At 35.0% G+C, this 20,831-nt stretch overlaps 3 protein-coding genes across 3 annotated transcripts; 2 read left to right on the forward strand and 1 right to left on the reverse strand.

The window, feature by feature from the left end:
* Positions 1-5,326: 5,326 nt before the first annotated feature.
* Positions 5,327-10,752, forward strand: LOC140823156 (dolichol kinase EVAN). The gene is made up of 14 exons (XM_073184338.1): positions 5,327-5,675; positions 5,988-6,100; positions 6,595-6,786; positions 6,928-7,032; positions 7,137-7,207; positions 7,313-7,366; positions 7,504-7,718; positions 8,080-8,269; positions 8,354-8,419; positions 9,178-9,266; positions 9,367-9,481; positions 10,014-10,065; positions 10,148-10,248; positions 10,315-10,752. The coding sequence occupies exons 1-14, from the start codon at positions 5,482-5,484 to the stop codon at positions 10,426-10,428; spliced, it is 1,671 nt and encodes a 556-aa protein (XP_073040439.1). The 5' UTR covers positions 5,327-5,481; the 3' UTR covers positions 10,429-10,752.
* Positions 10,753-11,838: 1,086 nt separating this feature from the next.
* Positions 11,839-15,721, reverse strand: LOC140823157 (ABC transporter F family member 1-like). The gene is made up of 6 exons (XM_073184339.1): positions 15,532-15,721; positions 15,231-15,449; positions 14,308-14,381; positions 14,007-14,217; positions 13,688-13,922; positions 11,839-13,229 (listed from the first exon to the last, which is right to left on the reverse strand). Exons 2-6 carry the CDS (start codon positions 15,447-15,449, stop codon positions 12,172-12,174), a joined length of 1,797 nt encoding a protein of 598 aa, XP_073040440.1. The 5' UTR covers positions 15,532-15,721; the 3' UTR covers positions 11,839-12,171.
* Positions 15,722-15,766: 45 nt separating this feature from the next.
* Positions 15,767-17,275, forward strand: LOC140823158 (uncharacterized). The gene is made up of 2 exons (XM_073184341.1): positions 15,767-15,890; positions 16,633-17,275. Exon 2 carries the CDS (start codon positions 16,649-16,651, stop codon positions 17,075-17,077), a length of 429 nt encoding a protein of 142 aa, XP_073040442.1. The 5' UTR covers positions 15,767-15,890; positions 16,633-16,648; the 3' UTR covers positions 17,078-17,275.
* The last annotated feature ends 3,556 nt before the right edge of the window (positions 17,276-20,831 follow it).

Here is a 20,831-nt window from a genome sequence, read left to right on the forward strand (position 1 = left end):
CATGTATCTTCCAAAACAGTACAACATACTGCAATATTAACATATACAATGTAATTCAACATTATAATAAATCACATGCTAGCAATCACATGCAAGGAAAGAAAACCCATTCTACCCCGCTCATTAGCTCTTATCTCAATCTCAATATAAAGAATCTATCGCTCTGATACCACCTGTTGTGGGGACCCGGGCGCTAATTCGATTCTTAATCATCTTTGAGACTAATTAATCAATTATAATAACATGGTCTAATTTTTTTTAAAATACAATAGTTCATGCGGAACGTAATGACATTCATCTATTATACATATCAATATAAATTAAGGTACGAGTCCTGTACAGCATACATTCATTCAAACTAAGGTTTAACAACTAAACATCAAATGTCCAAACCCTATCTCAAATCAAAGTCCGTAGTCTCCACTCTAATCATGATCTATTTTTATCTCCTCGACCCTAAACTTGTCCCACCTGTTGTCATGCACACATACAAACAAAACAACAGCCTGATAACTCCGGTGAGAATTACATTCCCCGTATAAATCAACGAAACATGCATTTCATATAACAGAAATAAAAACATGAAGCATATATTCATAACATGTATCGCAATCAGCAACATGAATCAATATAAAATTATAAATCATACTCGTGACTTCACATCTAAGACTAGACTCATTCCTAGTCTAGGGATCCAGGTTTCCAGACGTTGGCATTCCATATCGATCACCAGTAATAGAAGAAACTCCGATTCTATCCACATCGATATGGTATCGATCACCAGTAATAGAAGAAACTCCGATTCTATCCACATCGATAGCCAATCATCCGGTGACAGACTTTGACACTATCGCCAATACACTATCTTGTGACATCGTGCAATGTGCCTGTGGCGATCCCACCACTATCAGGCACTTCTGTCACAAGATTACTCGTCTAATACTCATCTAATACATGCTTCCTATAAATCAATAGAACAACATATAATAATCAAATCAATGCATACAATAACAATAAGTATATGATTTAGGGAAACTCAAGTATATCATACTATACTCGAGTCGATCTCCCGGTACCACATTGACTTATACATTTCTCTTCTCGGTCTGACGAAGGCAAAGTCTCAAACTCAACTCTGTCCATCTTCAGTCTGACTTTGTCGAAGCTTTGGAATCACTGCCTGTCGATGTCAATGTCCTGTTGTAGCTGGCGTCGATAGGAACACGATACTGAAGTCGGATCTACATTCAGACGGACGAATCGTTCGTAATTCAATTCCTAAACTCAGAACTTCAAAGCGTTCCCTGAATTTTCGTTTTCTTTATGATAAAATGAAGGCAAGTATATATCTCGTGCATATCTCGAACAAGTGGCTCCTTCACGTTGTGCATGCCGCGCGCATATGCGCGCCCAAGGCCCGCGCATATGCGCTGATAGTTCTGTCCAAGCGTCTTTTCATTCTGCCTCTCGTGCAAATGCGCGCCATCAATCCGCGCATGTGCGCGAGATACTCTGGACATGACCATCAAGCGTCCCAGCTACACGCGCATATGCACGTCAATCTCCGCGCATATGCGCCAAAGATTCTGTTCTAGCTTCTTGGCTACTAACCTCATTGCATGTGCGCGTCTTCAAGCCACGCATGTACGCGCAAGGTTCTGCCTACCTCGTGCATATGCGCCCGGCAGGATCGCGCATATGCGCCCGGCAGTTCTTCACACATACTTTCAAAGCTTCTTTCGACTATTTCGGTCTGACCCGTTTCGTCTATAAACACATCTTAATTAATCCATAAATCATTTTAGATTAATCTCAGATTACAGTAAATAACATCTCGGGCATTACATACTTAATTCATTAAATATTATTTTATAAAATATATATGTTATATATAAAAATTTAAAAAATTATTAATTTAATTAAACTTTGAGTATTTTCGGTCTATTCGGTTTTAACACATAATCTGAAACCTAATCATATAAATTTCGTCTTTAACATTTGTATCCAAGAAAAAAAATGGTTTTCGGTTCGCTTACCTATTTTTATTTTGAATTTCTTGTTTTTTTTTAACAAAAGTTTGAACACCCCTAACATGAAACCTACTCAAAGCTTAATGGAAGAAAGAAAATATAGTAAGTTTAGATTTTAGATGTGTAAATGAATCGAATGAGCTGAATATAATGAAAAATTAAATGCTCGAATTCAGATTGAAATACATATAATCGTGCTCGAGCTCGATTCAAAGTTCGAAAAATTGAAAATGTTTAGCTCACGAGTTTGGTTCGATAAAAGCTCGGGTTTGTGTTTCAACTAAAAAGATTCAATTATGCTCGCAAATTATTCGAATCATTAAATGACCGATATATATTTATATTTAGAATCATTAAATGACCGATATATATATATATATATATATATATATATATATATATATATATATATATATATATATATATATATTATTTATTTATTTATTTATTAGAATAGCAAGCTCGTGATCGGCTTGCAAACTATATATCGACCAAAATAATTTGATCTCGAGTTAAGCTCGAATTCGAATTAAGTATTTTTCGAGTTGGTTCAAAAAGCTAGTGAACAGGCTTAGCTTGTTTATATTTCTTGAAACTGGTTTAAAAAAATAAAAAGCTATTAGGCACGCACAAAGGCCAATGATTCGCGTTGCGAAAGGACACTCCACGTGTTAGCAACGTTGAGTGTACGCTGTGCTGTGAAATGTACCAATGAGATAGTTTTTTCCATCAAAAAATTTCGGCGAAGTTTGCTACGCGTCATGGAGTGATATACCAGTTTGTGACTCTCTAGGGTTATCTTTATGCGACGCATTAACTGATTCATGTTGTCAAAGGGCTCAGAACGTAGGAGGGAAAATTCCCCGCTACGGTTAGCAAAGTTGAGTTTGCTCTACGCCCCCAAATGCTTACATTTCGCTGCGCATTAATTTTGTTCAGTCATCAAATAACCCAAAATAAAGGTGGGAAAACGGACACACAATTCACTATTTTAGCGATGTTGAGCACATTATGCATTGTGGTACCATAAGGTGACGTTGACCATGCAGTGCATCACGATAGGTTAGATTTCTCGTACGGAGTGTGCATTGGTTGTGTTTGTAAAAGTTGAAGCTTTCAAAGGAAGCATTAGGTGGAGACAAGTTCTTATTGAGCACAGAGAGGCAGCTCGGAATGTATATTTTATGATTGTATATTATGTGCATCGATTGTGTTTAATGTACGTTTGTTTACGAGGAAAATTCAAACAATGACACCTAATTCTCGAGTCTTTGTTCTGAAGTCTAAATTAACTCAATTTTTTATATGAAACCGAGTCATAATTAAATTAGATATGATGTTAGGAAGTTGTTTTACAATAGGTGGCTGTTTATCTTTACAATAGATGAGGACATGAGCCTAATACATTGTTGTTCGAACTTCAAATGTGTTGCGGTGCGAGCGAGAAAAAAGTTCCTTGTTTTGATCAAGTGGCTCATACATTTAATCGGCTTTTATCACCACAGAGAATGGTTTCTCTTTTACTTACTTTGAGATTACTTCAAATACAAATAATGTATTGTATTGATTGTATGGATTTTTTTTAACGTCTAATTTTGACATCCTCAAATAATCGAATATGAGTATTCAGGGGTAAAATCAACTATTAGATTTTCCTTTTACTAATACAGATATTATATTTTTACTTCACGAATTACACCATAAAAAATATTAAATTACTATAATTTTTGACATCATCAAATAATCAAATTCGACCCTTTAAGGAGTAAAATCAAGTATTTCTAGACTTGAATTATGTATTATTTGTATTAATTTAGACATCACATTTTAACTTCACGAATGTCATCATCAAATGTCACTCGATATTATCTTCAAACTATATAGTTTGACGTAAAAAATTAATTGAATTTTTGTATTTAGAGAGTAAAATTAAGTATTTATATACTCGAATTATATATTTTTATATCAATTAGGTATCGCATTTTAACTTCACAAATGATACATCAAAAGTCACGCAATATTACTTGAAACTATATTTTCTTATATACCAAAATAATCAAAATTGAGTCTTAAAAAGTAAAATCAAGTATATATGTGAGATCAAATTAGGTACTATTTGTATCAATTTATGTAAAACATTTTTAATTCACAAATCACATTATCAAAGGCCACTCAATATTAACTTCAAATTATATATTTTGACATCCTCAAATAATCGAATTTGAGTATTTAGAAGGGCAAAATCAAGTATCTGTACACTCAAATTATGTCTTATTTGTATTAAGTTAGGTAACACATTTTTACTCACGAATGTCATAATCAGTGCCACTCAATATTAACTTCAAACTATATTTTGACATCCCTAAATAATTAGATATAAGAATTTAGGGAGTAAAATCATGTATTTTTAGATTCTAATTAGATTTTTTTTTTTTACCAATTTAGATGTCACATTTTAACTTCACAAATGAAATCATCAAAAGTCACTTAATATTACTTGAAACTCAATTATTTTTTTTAATATATATTTGAAGTATTCGAATAGTCAAATCAAATATTTAGAACCCCAAAATAGGTACTTTATCGGTCAAAATAAGTAATTTTTAATTTTATGATGAGTGAGAAACTGTGTTTTTTCAAAAATTAGATGACATGAATAAGTCATTTTAACGCATTTTCAATTAAAAGACCAACCATTACTGAATTTATAGGGATCGCTCGAAGATCCAGTATTTTCTTACACGTTTAGGGTATTCAAAGAGCCAAATTATGCATCTGAAACTCCAAAATAGATCGTTTGTAGGACAAAATAAATGTTTAATCTTATTTCACAATGAGTGATAAACAATGTTTTTTAAAATAAGATGACATGAATAAGTCATCCTAACGTACATTTCATTAAAAGACCAACAATGACTGAATTTGTGGTGATTAATCGAAAATATATTATTTTCTTATATATTTGAAATATTTAAATAGTGAAATCAAGTATCTGAAACCCCATAATAGATACTTTGTATATCAAAATAAGTAATTACTCTTATTTTATGATAATTGAGAAACAATATTTTTAAAAAATTATATTTTAGATAAAGAAGACACTTGTTATTTTTGTGGTTAAAATAATATATTTATTTCAATAATAAAATGATAAAAATGTAAATTTAGATTTGTTGAGAGTTAAAACTAAAATTATAAAATTATCAGTTACTAACAAATTTAACATAGAAATAAATAAATTTATTAAAAATATATATATATAATTTAAAAGCAACCTTAAAAGACTTGATCGTGTTTGACGGCACGCATTTCCACGGAAGGAGTCTCCTATAAAAACCGCGTCTCATTCCACGCGCCAAATCCTTCCATGGGGCAAGAAAATATTTACCGGTTTCTGCGAATTTGTCAACGATGAATCCGTAATCGAAGAAGAAATCGGCGGGAAGAAGCCATGGCTCCGCCGCTTATGCAGCTCAACGGCGAGAGAGCGGTGGTGTTGCTTTATGTTATTCGAATCCTCACTTCCTCACCTTTGTCTCTCATGTCTCAAGCATTTTCCCTCTCTCTACTCTCCATTTTCGCTCTCTGCGTAGAGATCTTTGCTGACCATGCCTCCAATCCTCTGGCGCACTACTTTAAAACCAGGTTGCTTTTCGTTCACTCGTGAAGACGGATGTGATTTTATGTCATTTTGTGATTTAACTTAGATATATGAATGGTTTACTTCAGTTAGACTTTTTGGTTGGTCTAGTTAGTTTTCTTATCGTCTATTTATTTCTGTTTTCTGGGAGGATTCTGGGATGTGAGGGTGATCGTGATTTAGCTGAAATTTTTGTTGAAGTTCCCTTAATATTTTGGATCTTGATTTGCAGTCTTAGGTTTATCCTTCTTTTGATTAATGAGCAGCTCTCTCAGGTTTTTTTAGGAATTTTGATTTGGGGTGTTTTTTTCCAATAGACCAGGAGCGTCGTCTGGAATTTTGCTGGGTGCAGTGACACTGCCGGGCCTCATGTTTTCACGTTTGATTCAGATTTTAAGAGCGGTATCCATTCATGAAGTTGGAATCGGAGGTATGCTGGAATTACTGTAACCCTGCCAAGTTAGCCTTGTATTTTTAGGATCTGCAAACCGAATGGGACCTAAAATATTGTTTTTACAAGTGTTCTTGTTTTCCGATGACCTTTTCCATCCAAGGTAAAAACAATGATATGAAAGCATCAATCTTTGTCAGTTGCCACCTAATTTTTTCTCAATGATTGGTAGGCTAGGTTGTCTTGCGCATAGATCATGCCTTATTTTTAGATTACATGGCTAGTAATAGATCGATTTCCCGTGTTTCTCTTAGGTGAGAAAAATCAGGATGGTTATGGCTGTATTTCTTGATTTATGTGTACCTTATATTGTCTTTATCGATGTAATTCGTAAATGCTGCCAGTTACATCTATATGAATTTCAACAATATAATAATTTTCTAATTTCTTCCACTTTTAATGAGAATTGATTACCTTCCTTTTGAACCACATGAATCTGACAGATTTTGCAATTTGTTTTTTGTCTATTTCAGAGCTTGAATATCTGAAGTTGCAATTTTGGGCTGTGTCAGCCAGTTGCTTCACTGTGCTAGTTTTTCTTTGCATCATTTGTCGACATCAGGCAAAGAACGATGATTTCATCTCTTCTAAAATCAATTTGAATGCAAAACATAGTTTTATTTGCGTAGCGACACTAGGGTTCTGTTTTTCATCATTATTTGGGGGTAAGTGAATTTTTGTACATTTTTTTGTTATTATTTGGAACTCATGAATATATCTTCTAATGACAGTATATATCTAGTTTATGGTTAAATGCTAGATATATTGACCTTCACCTTTTGTCTTCCAATTTACTGCTGTTGCAGGATGTCATGCGTCCTTGATGCTACTATGGGTGCTCTGTCATGGATTGACAGCAGTTATGTTACTTCAAAAAATGTTACGCACATTTCCTGCATGTGCTTCGATTGGTAAGTTTTACTTTTTAGCCCTATTACATGTTGAATCAGAGCTGTGAAATGAAGGTGGTAAAAAGGTTTATAATATCAGTAATTGATTATGCTTATCGTGGCAGGCGAATCCCTTTTAGTGACGTCTGGACTTGTAATCTATTTTGGCGACATGTTGACATGTACAGCTGCAAAGGCTAGTTTCACCATCTTTTAGTTTTCCATATCTCACAGAAAGTAATTATTCAGTATTTAGTTAAAAAATATTTTTCTAACTAGATACCTTGTTATCTGATACCAGGTATTCTCTGTGCAATATGGGATCAAGAGAAGCGAGATAAGCACCATTATTCAGGTAATATTTACCAAATTTTAACAACAATAGGGATGTCATTTCTGTGCTATTAGAAAATCATTTTCATTGAACAGTGTGTGGAGAATTATTATTATTATTATTATTATTATTATTATTAAATTATCTATTTCATGCAGGGAATGATTTTTGGTGTTCTTCTCCTTCCAATGTTTTACAAATATGTGATTCAAATGTGGGAATGTTGTGCCATTTTCTGGAGCAATGGAGCTCGGGAAAACCATGATATCCAAAGATCATTTGTTTTCTACGTTTTGCTCACATCTATGTTGGTTGTGGTGGTTCCATCATGGATGGAATTTGTGCATGATTTCCACATGCATCCTTTGTTGTGGTATAACTTTTTGCAGATTCTTTTGTCAGTTTCCATAGTGCTTCCCTAGCTGTAAATTTTTTGCTATGTTTCTCATTTTGATGCGAATTTCTGAACAAAATATTATTTTAACTAAATGTTTTTAAGAAGTTTTAACTTTTACTTGATGTTTTCTGAATTTTCTCTCTTCCCCCTGCCCTCTCACCCTTTTTTTGGTTTGCCAAAAGGATCGGCTCTGAATCTGCTCCTTCATGCCACCTTGCCTTTATGCATGCGCTCAATGGAATTGGTGTCATGACCCAAATTGTTGAAGTTTCATGCTTTTGTTTGTTTATTCTATCTTAGCTTTGATTATGATAATGTTACGTTTTTGGATTATCAGGGCACTCCATTTTGTCTTCTCGGAACCACTCAAGAGACTCACACTATGCATCTATTGGCTAGTTGTTATATCTGTGGCAGTTATACAATTTTACAAGATATCAAAGAATAGTAAGACTGAGAGGATACTTCTTCGCAAATACTATCATCTGTTAGCTGTTTCAATATTTGTTCCTGCCCTTGTATTCCAGGTGCGAAGATTGAAGCATAGACTAGGTTTTTACTTGGTATTTTGTTAATCTTTCTGAATGGTAATGTTTTATGTTCGTTTATAGGCGAAGTTTCTTGATCTGGCTTTTGGTGCTGCATTGGCAGTTTTTCTCATGTTGGAAATTATTCGTGTAAGTCATTAAACATACTTTGTTGCAGGTACTCAGATGAAAATATGGTTCTTTTCATATTTTTTTCCTCTACATTGATAAGTGTAGAATATTTGTTTTTTGGTTCTCCATTAAAAGGAAATCTCTACCAATAGGGATTCAAAGTTCACAATCCATTTTTTTTAAGTTTTCATCTATATGCTTCAGGAGACTTATACTGAAAAGGTTTCTCTGAAAGTAAATTATATTTAATTTGTCAAAAACCCAATAAATTGCATCAGTCGTCATAAAGATTATGACCTTCATTTCTCAAATTTGGTTTATATCAAGTGTGGTTACTGTGCAATAGAACCATGATATGACAAAGGAAGTAGTACTGCTCTTTGCACTTTATTAATTTGGGCGCTTGAAAATATGTTGTTTATTTGATATTTATTATTATTGAAATATTCTGTTCTATTCTTGATCAAGATTATGATGAGATGTACTAAAACAGTTTGATATATTACTTCAGGAACAATGTTTTAATTCTGAAGGCTCGACTGGATTTTTAGTAAACTTAAGAATATACCAATTATATGTACATGAGATCATATCACAGTGAAAATGCTTGGCTATATTCATATATGATGTACAACAAAGAGCCAACCTGTAGAGGTTATGCTTTATTTGTGTCTAGCTTGTGTGCTTCAGTTGTTTCTTTAACTTTCTAATATGGTGATAGTATTATTTATTGTATCTTTTGGGTACACTGATCTAGCTATGTTCTTACTGTGTAGATATGGAAAATTTGGCCCTTGGGTCAGCACATCCATAAATTCATGAATGCTTTTACAGACCATCGTGATTCTGATCTTCTTATTATCAGGTGTGTAGTTTCTGCTCTTGTTACACATCATTGTGCACCACATAATTCCCACTGATAGTCCGATTAGTTTCACCTTTTTTTCTTTTTTGTCATTCTTCAGCCATTTTTCGTTGTTGTTGGGATGTGCTATACCAATCTGGCTGTCATCTGATTTTAGTGATCGACCACTGGCCCCATTTGCTGGAATTTTGAGTCTGGGCATTGGAGATACAATGGTAAAGTACCTATCTTGATTTATTGTTCGTAATCTTTGTATTGCATATCTTGTGAAGTTATTGAAAATTTTATCTCTTGACATTAATTTAAGCACTCTGAAAAATTAGACTATGTTCTTTCTGGTTTCATTATTTTTTATGTGAGGCGTAATCATGATTAATTCCTATAAAGTGGTTCCAGTGTAAGGTCAATACCAACTGGGTTTATGCATGTTTATCATTCATGGACAATTTGCCATGTATGAAATGTATTTTGTAGTTTTCTGTTTTCCTCGTCTGCACTAAACTGATCCAACCGAATGTTTCGTAGATAATTATTATCAGATACTTTTACTTGCTCAGTTTTGAGGGTCCCTATACATGATCTTATATAATGACTAATGTGAGAAGTAAGATTCATGGATTTGGCAGAACCATAGCTCTTTTTTATCAAAAGAAGCAATCCATATGATCCAAATGTTGTACAACTTGCAGGTATTTTTCCAGTCATCGTTCGCTTTTGATAACTTTTTGTCACATGTTTCAATTTCAGGCCTCAATGGTTGGCCACAAATATGGAGTCCTTAGATGGAGTAAAACTGGCAGTACATTTTTCACCCTTTCTTTGATTTTCCCTTATTTCAATAAATAAGTTCCTTCTGTTGAAGTGTTACTCTCTCTTTCTAGAGAAAACAATTGAAGGCACTGCTGCTGGCATTACCTCTGTTCTTGCGGCATGTTTTGTTCTTCTTCCACTTCTAGCTGCAACTGGATTCATTTTCACAATGGTATCCTCCCTTATCTCATGTGCAATCATTAATTTGTGACGTCTCAGCCAAGATATGTTTTTGCAGCACTGGTTCTCTTTGGTTGTAGCAGTAACCATCAGCGGACTCTTAGAAGCGTACACAGCACAGCTCGATAATGCTTTCATACCTCTGGTTTTCTACAGTCTTCTCTGTTTGTGAAAATGCTGCACTAAATATCAGGTTTAACTGGTTCAAGTTGCTAGTGCCTCGTCCTGTGTCCCCGGTACCTTTTGTAAATATAGCTGACTAACGTACACCAAAGTCATAATACAAAGAATATAGTTAGTTGTATTCCCCGAAAACACTTCGGGTTCTGCAGCCTCAGTTTGGGCATTTTTCCATGATGTGCCCCCAAAACATGATGTGCTACCATGCTTGGTTATCGAGATATTTAATTGTATATCTATTCACTCTTTTTGATTTCTTTTATTGTAAATTAGACATTATGAGCTTTACAGAGTAAGAGCAATTTTCTAATGTAGAGCCATTTTTGTAGTGTTTCATTAGAATGGACTGTGCCATGATGCATCTAACAGTGCGAATAAAGGTTAAAAACAGTTGAAACATGTTCAACCAGGTTGAACAATGATGATGTTAATGACAAAATGAAATCATTCTTGCAGCGCGTGCCAGAAAAATGATAAAAATGTCAGAAATTAGCTTGAGAATTTATCAAGTACATTACCCACAGATTCAGCGTAATGAAGTCAAAAAGAGACTTAAAACAGTCTGAATTCAGGGATGACGCAAAAGAGTGAACTTTGAAAAAACGTTTTACTTCCAACGCCAATCAAGATCTTAGGCAGGATGCTACCGAATCGAGCTGAATATTAGTAAAAATTCTCGCAAGCTATCGAATTATTGTTCGGATAGTAAAGTCCAACGATGAAAGTTCGAAAACTCATATTTATATATAATTAATTATATTATATTAACAAAATTTGAGGCTCGCGATCGACTAACAAATTATCAAACAAAATAATTTTGACTCGAGTTTATCTCAAAACAGTTTGAACATGTTCGAATTCGATAAATTTGAACACGAATCAAACATCAGCATAAAATGTTTAAGAACCTATGAACCAGCTCGATGACGCCCTAATCCTAAGCAAGGCTTAGGAATCATTTCAAGTCTTAAATCAGTAAGGAAAGATCGAATGCTAGCTGCTGGGTAGTGCCACTTACTACATCTAAAATCCATGTTTTGCCACATGAAACTCATCGACAATGATTTAAAAAATATTCATTAAACTCGATTTGTGAGAACTTGAAATTACTCTGCATCATCAGTCACATAATGATTTGGGGAAAGAAAGGATTTCATATCCATTAATTCCAAGAGCATCAAAACAAGTAAAATAGTGAAATCCTTAGCTCCATATCCATTAATCCAAATTGAACCTAACATAATTCGATAATAACAATAGTAATAAAGAAACAAGAACCATGTGTCATGGGGATATATTAAACAAACAAAAGCCTTTACCAACATCGCATCAAATTTCCCACAAGGTATTTTCTTGATATTTGCATTCACAACAGTCTGCGGCGCAAGAATTATATCAAATAAAAGTAGTCATATCATAATAATCGAGAGTACTGCATAAACATTCATAGAAATACGCAAATATATGTGGGGCATACCCTCCGTTTCAAAAAAGAATATCAATGGAGAGGCCTGTCAACTCCGCCCCTGACCAAGATCAAGAATTGTAGGCAAAACTATAAATAGTATGATCAAATACAAATTATGATATAATAGCTAACTCAACTTATAGTAGCACAAGGAACTTGAGGCACCATGCTTGAGGCAAGACCAGTCATCTGAGAACGTGATACCCCGCTGTCAAAAACGCAAATCTCTTCGCGCACTAGGAGGGGAACCATGACTGCAAATCCTGTTTAGTCGGACAACCCTGCTTTTTTCTTCAAGTGCTCCTTAAATTGTATGATGTCACCCTCCCACCGAGTCACGGTCTGGTTCTCACACACCCATATCTCATGAGCCACCTGGTTTATAAGCCTAAAATCATGGCTTACAAGAACCATACCACCGTCCCATTCATTTAAAGCCTCAGCTAGTGAATCGATAGTCTCGATATCTAAATGATTAGTTGGCTCATCCAACAATAACATATGTGGTTGTCTCCAAGCCAGCCATGCAAAGATGACACGACTTCTTTGTCCATCAGACAAATTTTTCATAGGCATAACTTGAGCTTTACCTGTAAGACCAAATCTCCCCACTGCAGCCCTCATCTTCTCTTCCTCGTTTCCAGGGTACTCTTTTATCATGAACTGGAGAGCAGACAGTTCCATGTCAAGCTTCTCGGCTAAATGTTGATGGAACTGGGCAATTTTCAAATGATTGTGTCGTCGAACCATGCCATCCAGAGGAAATAGATCCCCAGTCATCAACTTCAGCAGGGTACTCTTCCCTGCCCCATTGGGTCCCACCAGTGCTATTCTTGAATCAAGGTCTACGCCAAAATCTATGTTCTTGTAGATAAGATTATCAGGGCTGTAGCCAAATGTAACTTCCACGAACTGTAGAACAGGAGGAGGTAGCTTTCCCACATCAGTAAATCTAAAAACAAGAACTTTGTCCCTGGCTACCTTCTCGGTGAGTCCACCTCGCTCCATCTTTGCCAGAGTTTTCTCCTTGCTCTGAGCCTGACGTGCAAGTTTAGCTGAGCCATGTCCAAAGCGTGCGATGTATTCCTTCATAGAAGATATCTGTTCCTGCTCCCACTTATACTGTTTCATCTGGTTCTCTTCAAGTTCAGCACGGGTCTGAACATATTGATCAAAGTTACCAGTGTAGAGCTTCAATTTCTTACTCTGCATATGGATGATATTGGTGCAGACTCCATTCAGAAAATCCTGGGAATGTGAGACCACAACCAGAATTCGATCAAAATTCTTCAATGTCTCCTCCAACCAAACACAAGCCTCTAGGTCTGCAATTAAAAAAGTTGGTCAATTCTATGATAATGATAAGCAAACATGCTCGCTTCAAATTTTTATGACTTCACCATACAGTGTCAGAAGGAATCAAGTTAACAGAGATCAACAAACTCCCTATGATTTAGGTGAAATCAACCTCTTCTGACAAAATAAAAATTAGCAGCATTTTAGAACCTCTACAAATAATATGCAGTTGCAAAGCAATAAGTTTTCCATAGAACATAAGCAGCCACAAACATGCAGAATGAACTCTTTCTCCTTTATACATCTGCTTTAGATAAAATGAACACAAAAATATCAGGAAGGTCTGCGAATACATGATATATGATGTCTCAATAAGCCTCCTTCCGTATTTATTTCAAATAAGCAAAGTGGACCATAACATTAGAGTTCATAGAAGATTAGAAATCATATCATGTATGTTGCAAAAAACAATGGCATCTAATCTCACCAAGATGATTTGTCGGTTCATCAAGCAATAGTATGGTGGGCATCATGAAAAGAGCTCGTGCTAGAGCAATCCTCATCCTCCAACCGCCAGAGAAGTCACATGTTTTCTTTTCTTGCATCTTCTTGTTGAAACCAAGACCAAACAAAATCTCAGCAGCACGCTTCTCAGCAGTTGCTGCATCGAGCGCTTCCAAACGTTCATAAATGTGATCAAGTTGTTCTCCACCACCATCCTCCTACAATCAAATGAAACACATAAGAAATTTATGGATGGTACATTCTACAGGATACATTTGCTCTTGAATCTAACCATCTTATACCTGACCAGCCAACGCTTCAGCCTCTTTCTCCAATTTTAACCTCTCCTCATCGCAGTTTATAACAGCCTCGAGCGCAGACATATCAGAAGCTTCAATCTCTCTGCTAAGGTGAAAAATATCCATGTGTTCTGGAATGGAAAGCTCTCGACAACCTATTGAAGAAAGAAGGGTAGACTTTCCACATCCATTTAGCCCAAGGAGACCGTAACGTCTGGACAAAAAAGTATAAGAGATGGTATACTTAATGACATCAGAAGTTAATTGCAATAAAATTCATAGAGGTTGAGAAGTCATCACATACCTTCCATAATTCAGTTCCAATTCAGAATCAACTATGAGATCATGTCCGTGGAAAGTTAGTGAGAGAGATTCTATCTACAAAACAAAATTCAATTGAGGATGATCACATAAATGTGTCACGGGCGATTTGAAAATTTTGGACAGTAACCAAGTACTTCCATAATAACATACTTTTAGTCATAATAAACAGAAAGAACGAGGAATGTTTCTTTCAATACCACACATCTTTTCTTAGTCAGAAATTTGACATGCCGTTATTACGAAATCTTATAGTTCATTGGGCTAGTAAAGGATGGCCGGTAAGGGACTCCTTATTGTGGTCACTGTCTAACACATAATATCATCATAATAATGCCATCATCAATTCAATGGTGGACTATAGAAGTATTTTCCTGGTAACAAAAATTATTGCTAAAACTTTAGGGGTCAGGTTTTCAATATTCATGAAACTGCTACAAACAATTTAAAGAGAGATATAGATCAAAACGTATAAAAATACATCAATCTTTTACCGATACATAAACAATAGATCAGTTCGCAATTCCCAGATACGAAAACCAGAAAAGTCTCAGATTAAAGCTCATTAGATTTAAATGAGGAGACCAGACAAATGAATTAGCAAGAACACGTTTTCAATTTTAATGGTTACCATATTTATCCATTAATTTGCAGAACGCTTCCAAGTATCATCTTCATGATATACACTTGCATAGCAACAATTCACAATCATAAACTAATAATGAATTTTCCTTCTCTTTCAAAAACCTAAGATAAATCCGGTTTCACTTAATCATACAAATGAATAGATACCACACTTTTTATCAATTAATTCAACACTGTAAATCACAACACACACTTAAAAATATGAATCACCACAAACCAACTGTTTTATATATATAAGAACTATACTAATGGATAGCTCACCCGAATATCTCTGGACAACGGATGTGAGCAAAGAACTCCGGTACACGTCCGATCTGATATCAGAAGCGCCTCGACACCATTCGCCAAACTGTCGCCGTTGCTTCCATCCTCAACCGAACTTGTCGCCTTGGATGAGGCGGCCGCTGCCTTTCCTCCTCTCTTGGCGGCCGCCGCAGCTTTCTTCTGAGCCGCCTTCTTCTTGCTCGCATCCGACACCATCTATACAGACATCATTCACCAAATAAAAATCACAAGTTCTAGCAAAAGAATTCAGATAAAAAAAATTGAGATTCACTCATACCTTGAAGGATTGGAATTCGGTGTTCAGGACAAGGAGAAAGTACAGGAGATCTAGGGCTACGTGTCTCCGAGAAAAGCTGGAACGTATGATATGAGAATCCGAGAACGAGGGTTCGGGGAGAAAGCGGACTCTGAGTATTTATAGCAAGTGGTAGGAGTTCAAACACGTGGCGAATAATGAAAGGCATTGGGCCAAATATATCGGAGTTGGGCCATCTGTAGATAAAGGCCCATTTCGGAAGCCCAATAATCCCAGCTCTCCATCTTCGGATTCCACTCTCTCTAAAACCCACCGCTACTAGCTGTGAATTTTCTTCCCAGCCTAAACTTCTGATCGGTGAATCAAATTCTTGGGAAGAGGTTCTTTTATGAATTTTTTTGTCATTAACATTTCTAATTATGCTGGGGAAGTTTCTTTTCTGCGCTGTTTGTTTGATTAATGGGTTTTTTGTCCTTTTTTGGGTGGTTGTAATTGGGTCATTTGCTAAATGTGATTTAGTTAAAACTTACCTGAAATTGGACGCTTTGAGGAATTATTGGTGAACTTTTTGTTCAAAAGTGCCAGTCTTTTTGGGTTTTTTCAGATATCAGGGATTCATTCTTGGCACTTCATGATTCATTTGAGTTCTATTTTCATATTGGGGCCTCAAATTGTTAGTCTATGTCTTTAATTTGCTCAGTTATTAAGCAACAAACTTCCATTAATAAGCTCATCAACCAATTTTGTTAACTGACAAGATTTTAAAATTCTGAGATGTACTTGCACTATTATTTTAGAAGTCATTTGTCCTAAACCTTGAGCTTTAGGATGTTGTCAACAATGGTAGTGTACTTAAAAGCAGACCTTACATTTTTTCATTTGTTATGGGAAAAAGGTAGGCTATGTATGTGTTCGCTGGTCTGCCCCTGTTATATACTGTCAACAACGGTGCTATAAATGAAGTTTTGTTGGTTCTCATTCTTGTAAAATTGATGCGTTTGCTATTGCTTTGAACTTTAAAGAGTTGTCAAGGAGATATCTTGAATTAGCTGTGACTATCTGTTGTACCAGAATGATTGTTGCTTGTGAGCTGAGATATTAATCACGTCGTTTCTAATGCAGATCTAACGTTCAAAGTATGACTGTGCTGAAGAGATATGTGCTGAGACTGTTCATATCATTGAAGTACATTACTGCTAATGTTGTGGACAGGAACAACGGGCGAATAGTTGCAACAGCGTCAACAGTCGAACACGCTCTAAAAAATACTCTCGAATGTGGCCGGTCTTGCAATGCAAAGGCAGCAACAGTTGTGGGAGAAGTGTTAGCTATGAGACTTAGAGTAGAGGGCCTTGAACATGGCCAAGGGCGAGGAATCCATGTCGCTGTGAAGAAGGAGGTCGAAAAGAAAGGGTTCAAGAACAGCACGAAAATCTGGGCATTAGTAAATGCCTTAAAGAATAATGGAGTCAAAGTAATTCTTGAAGATGATAATATCGGTACTAGTAATCTTGCTTCTGGAAATGGATATGATGCTGAAAATGAGTTTATGGATGACAGAAGGTGAGGTTTTTACACTCTTTGAAAGTGTTGTGCCTTGTCTTAGTGTATCCTTGATGGATGATCTTGTATAAACTGGAAACTCCTGTTGCCACTTGAATGTACAAAATTGGAATATGAGGAAACTGGACTTTTGAATTGGACTGAGGAGCCACGGTTGTCTCTGGATTCATTTTAACAATAGGATAAGTATGTGATTTCATTTCGGCAGCATGGATAAATTTAGACAGGAGTTTCATTTCTCCACCTTAATTTGCTGATGTTTCTTAGAGAATTTTCTGTGAAATTGTAACGCATATTGATGTCACGGTCTTCTTGACTGAATCTGATTAGCATTAGTAATGATAGTTGTTACAGTTAGTACCTGAAGAATGGTTAAAATCAAGTCTTGTAATAAAATTTGTTGTTTTGTGGATGGTTGGGATTAAATTGTATACAGATCCCAAGTTTTACGTCTGTTAGACCAAATAGAATGCCACTCTCCAACGACGAAATGGAGGAGAATTTACCCATAAAAACCATTTTGTCTCCGCCTTCTCTAAACTCTCTTTATTCGAATTCTCCCAAAAATTTGGCCATCTACCAGTCAGGAGTGGTCCAAAGATTGCCACATATTTCATATTTTATTTTGTTGTTTTTAGAAGTTAGAATTTTACGACAAGAGGTTTCAACATATATAGTATAAAGGTCAGGATATCAAAAGTTCAGTATTCTTGGAACAAAAAACAACAGTAAGCATCAATGAATTTGCACGTAAATACATACATACATGTATAGAAATATAGATATATGTCCATGAAAAGGCTAAGCTACTAGGTCCTCGGCATTATTGTGCATATATTTGGGGTAATGTAGTGGGTGGGACTCGTTCCGGTGGGCTACAAGGTAACAAAAAGGTGATCATGCTTAGGGATGGACCTGAAAACCCTCATCGAGGAGTGGGTAAAGATGTAGGGCTTGGGGATTATTTGGCTGGAATGTTTTGTTTACGAATGCAATTCTTTTGTTTCTTGATAAGGTTGTAAATCATGATTTGTTGAAGTGTTAATGGAACGATGTTCTCTCTTTAAAAAAAATAATTAATCTTTTTGTGCAGCATTCACCAGTGTCAAGTTTTGTGCCGTTTCAGGGGATCGGTTTGCAAAATTTGGTTTGACACAAATTTAATCCATAATTTAAGTATGTTTCACTATATTGTTCAAGGTAATAAGGAAAAATTAAATTAAGCTCCTCGTGTTGCAAATTTCACAAGCTGCAAGGATGGTGCTGCGTACCGAAGCGCGAAGGACCGATGCATGCAGACATCAAGAAATGTCGCACTGGGCAGTTTAAAAATGCAGTTTGCCCTTTGCACTTAGCACATGAATATCATCGGTGCAAATCTGAAATTGTTGGTAAAAGTTGTCACGTGGTATTGATCGATCTTTTCTAACATAAATATTTATAACAGTTAAATTTATGTGAGACGGTCTCACGAGTCGTATGAAACAGATCTCTTAGTTGGGTCCTCCATGAAATATATTACTTTTTATGCTAAAAGTATTATTTTTTATTGTGAATATCGGTAGGATTGATCCGTCTTACAGATAAAGATTCGTGAGATCGTTTCACAAGAGACCAACTCTTAAGTCTATCCAAGTTGTTCGATATTACGGCAAGTTTACGTGTCAAGTTTTAATATAGTGTAACATGTACGGGCATATTCGTCCTGCATATATTGACACATGACAAATTTACTTCATACACAATTTTTTAATGAGCTTTAACGAAAGATGAAAATTTATTAAACTAGATTAAAATTCGAATAAAAAGATGGAACAAACTCAATATAAATAATTTAAATTCAAATAATAATTAAACAATTGTTATGATTTCAGATCACCTACTTTTTAATGTTCTCTGATTATTGAAATTAAATTCTGAGTCATATTTATTATGGACTTGTATGATCTATGTTGAGTTATATTAAAATAATTTTTTAAAAAAAATATTGTAACTGAGTATAATTGCGTTATTTAACAATTGCAATCAAGAACATTAATAAATTATGGATTCCTCTAGCTTTCAGCCTATTAGACTATGACTATCAATATGTATATGCAAGTTGTAAATCCATGAATTATATTACCTTATTATAAAATATCATGTCGGTCTCAATTATAATATATAAAACCACTTGGAAATTAATCATGTCCAAAGATACAATAAACACAATAACATAATCAAGGGAGCTCAAAATAAAATTCAATAATAAATTCAATCACATCATAAATTTCTAGGGGTAAGATGTCCTCAATTTTGGGACAAATCTATAAATCACATAATTCATCATGCTAAATCATTAAGAATTTGAATACAAACTTAGGCGGATATGTACTTGAGGTCATAATTCTGAATTCTTTAGAACATGTCTTCATCTTCCAGATCTACGTGCTATTTTCCTCGAGAGAATCCTTTTTGTTTTCTCTTCTGGACTATTTTCTTAATGAGAAAGAGAATAGGAACGTGATGCCGCGTGATCTGGAGACCATGACTCATATATAGATAATGTATATCATTATCTTCTGATATTTCTGTTTTAACTCATCATGAAAACAAAATTATATTTATATCTCTACACATTAAAGACTCACAATTTATTAGATACATTAAAGCTCAAAAATCTGAAATATTAGTTGATCACTTTATCTTAAGTTTAACTTAATAGACAACTCACGACACATAATTATTCCATATAATCCAATATAAATAAAATTGATCTAACAATCTCTCACTTGGGCTATATGTGTAACTTTATAATTACGTTTGTGAAAATAATCTTATGAGCTAAAAGATGTTGTCATTCCGAAATATATCTATAATCAATCTGGTCCATCAATCACATCAACATAGAATCAAAGCACTCTTCCCTACACTCGAAGTAACTAGACCCATCAATGGTCATATATGCCAACACAATTGAATGACATGGATCATGAAATGGATGTGTAACATGGAAATTTCATGCAATGTGATCATAACATGTCTATTCCCAACCGGTCATCTATTAACCTTATGGAGATCAAATTTTAAATCGTAATCAGAGTATGACTTAACTTGAAATTTATTTCTGCATAAAATAAATTTACATAACTTTAATTGAAAAATGTCTACAACTGAAAAATATATATAATAACAAACTCCCACTAAAACTTATTTCATCATTTGACGTAACACTCTTACGCGCAATGTGCTCATAAAATTGTTTGGGTGGAAGTCCCTTAGTAAACGGATCCATAACCATGGAGTTTGTACCGATATGCTCAATAGACAACTTTCCACTATGAGTTCTTTCTTTAACAACCAGGAAATTGATGTCAATATGTTTTGACTTCGTCGAGCTCCTGTTGTTATTGGAATACATAAATGTTGATTTATTATCACAATGTATTCTTAGTGGCCTTTCAATGCCATCAACAATGCGCAGTCTCGTGACAACATTTTGCAGTCATGTTCCATGATTGAATGCCTCATAACACACTAAAAACTTTGCTGCCATGATGGAAGAGGCTATAAAAGATTGTTTAGCACTCTTCTAGGAAATGACACCTCCGACAAGGAGATAGATTTAGCCCGATGTGGATTTCGTACTATCTTAGCATCCAACCAAATTAGAGTCAGTATAGCCAATGATCTCAAACTGATCCAACCTCCGATATATGAACATGTAATCTTTTGTTCTCTTTAGATACCGTAAAACTCTTTTGATTGCTTTCCAATAT

Source organism: Primulina eburnea, chromosome 2 (genome assembly GCF_022965805.1).
Source record: "Primulina eburnea isolate SZY01 chromosome 2, ASM2296580v1, whole genome shotgun sequence".
NCBI lineage: Eukaryota > Viridiplantae > Streptophyta > Magnoliopsida > Lamiales > Gesneriaceae > Primulina > Primulina eburnea.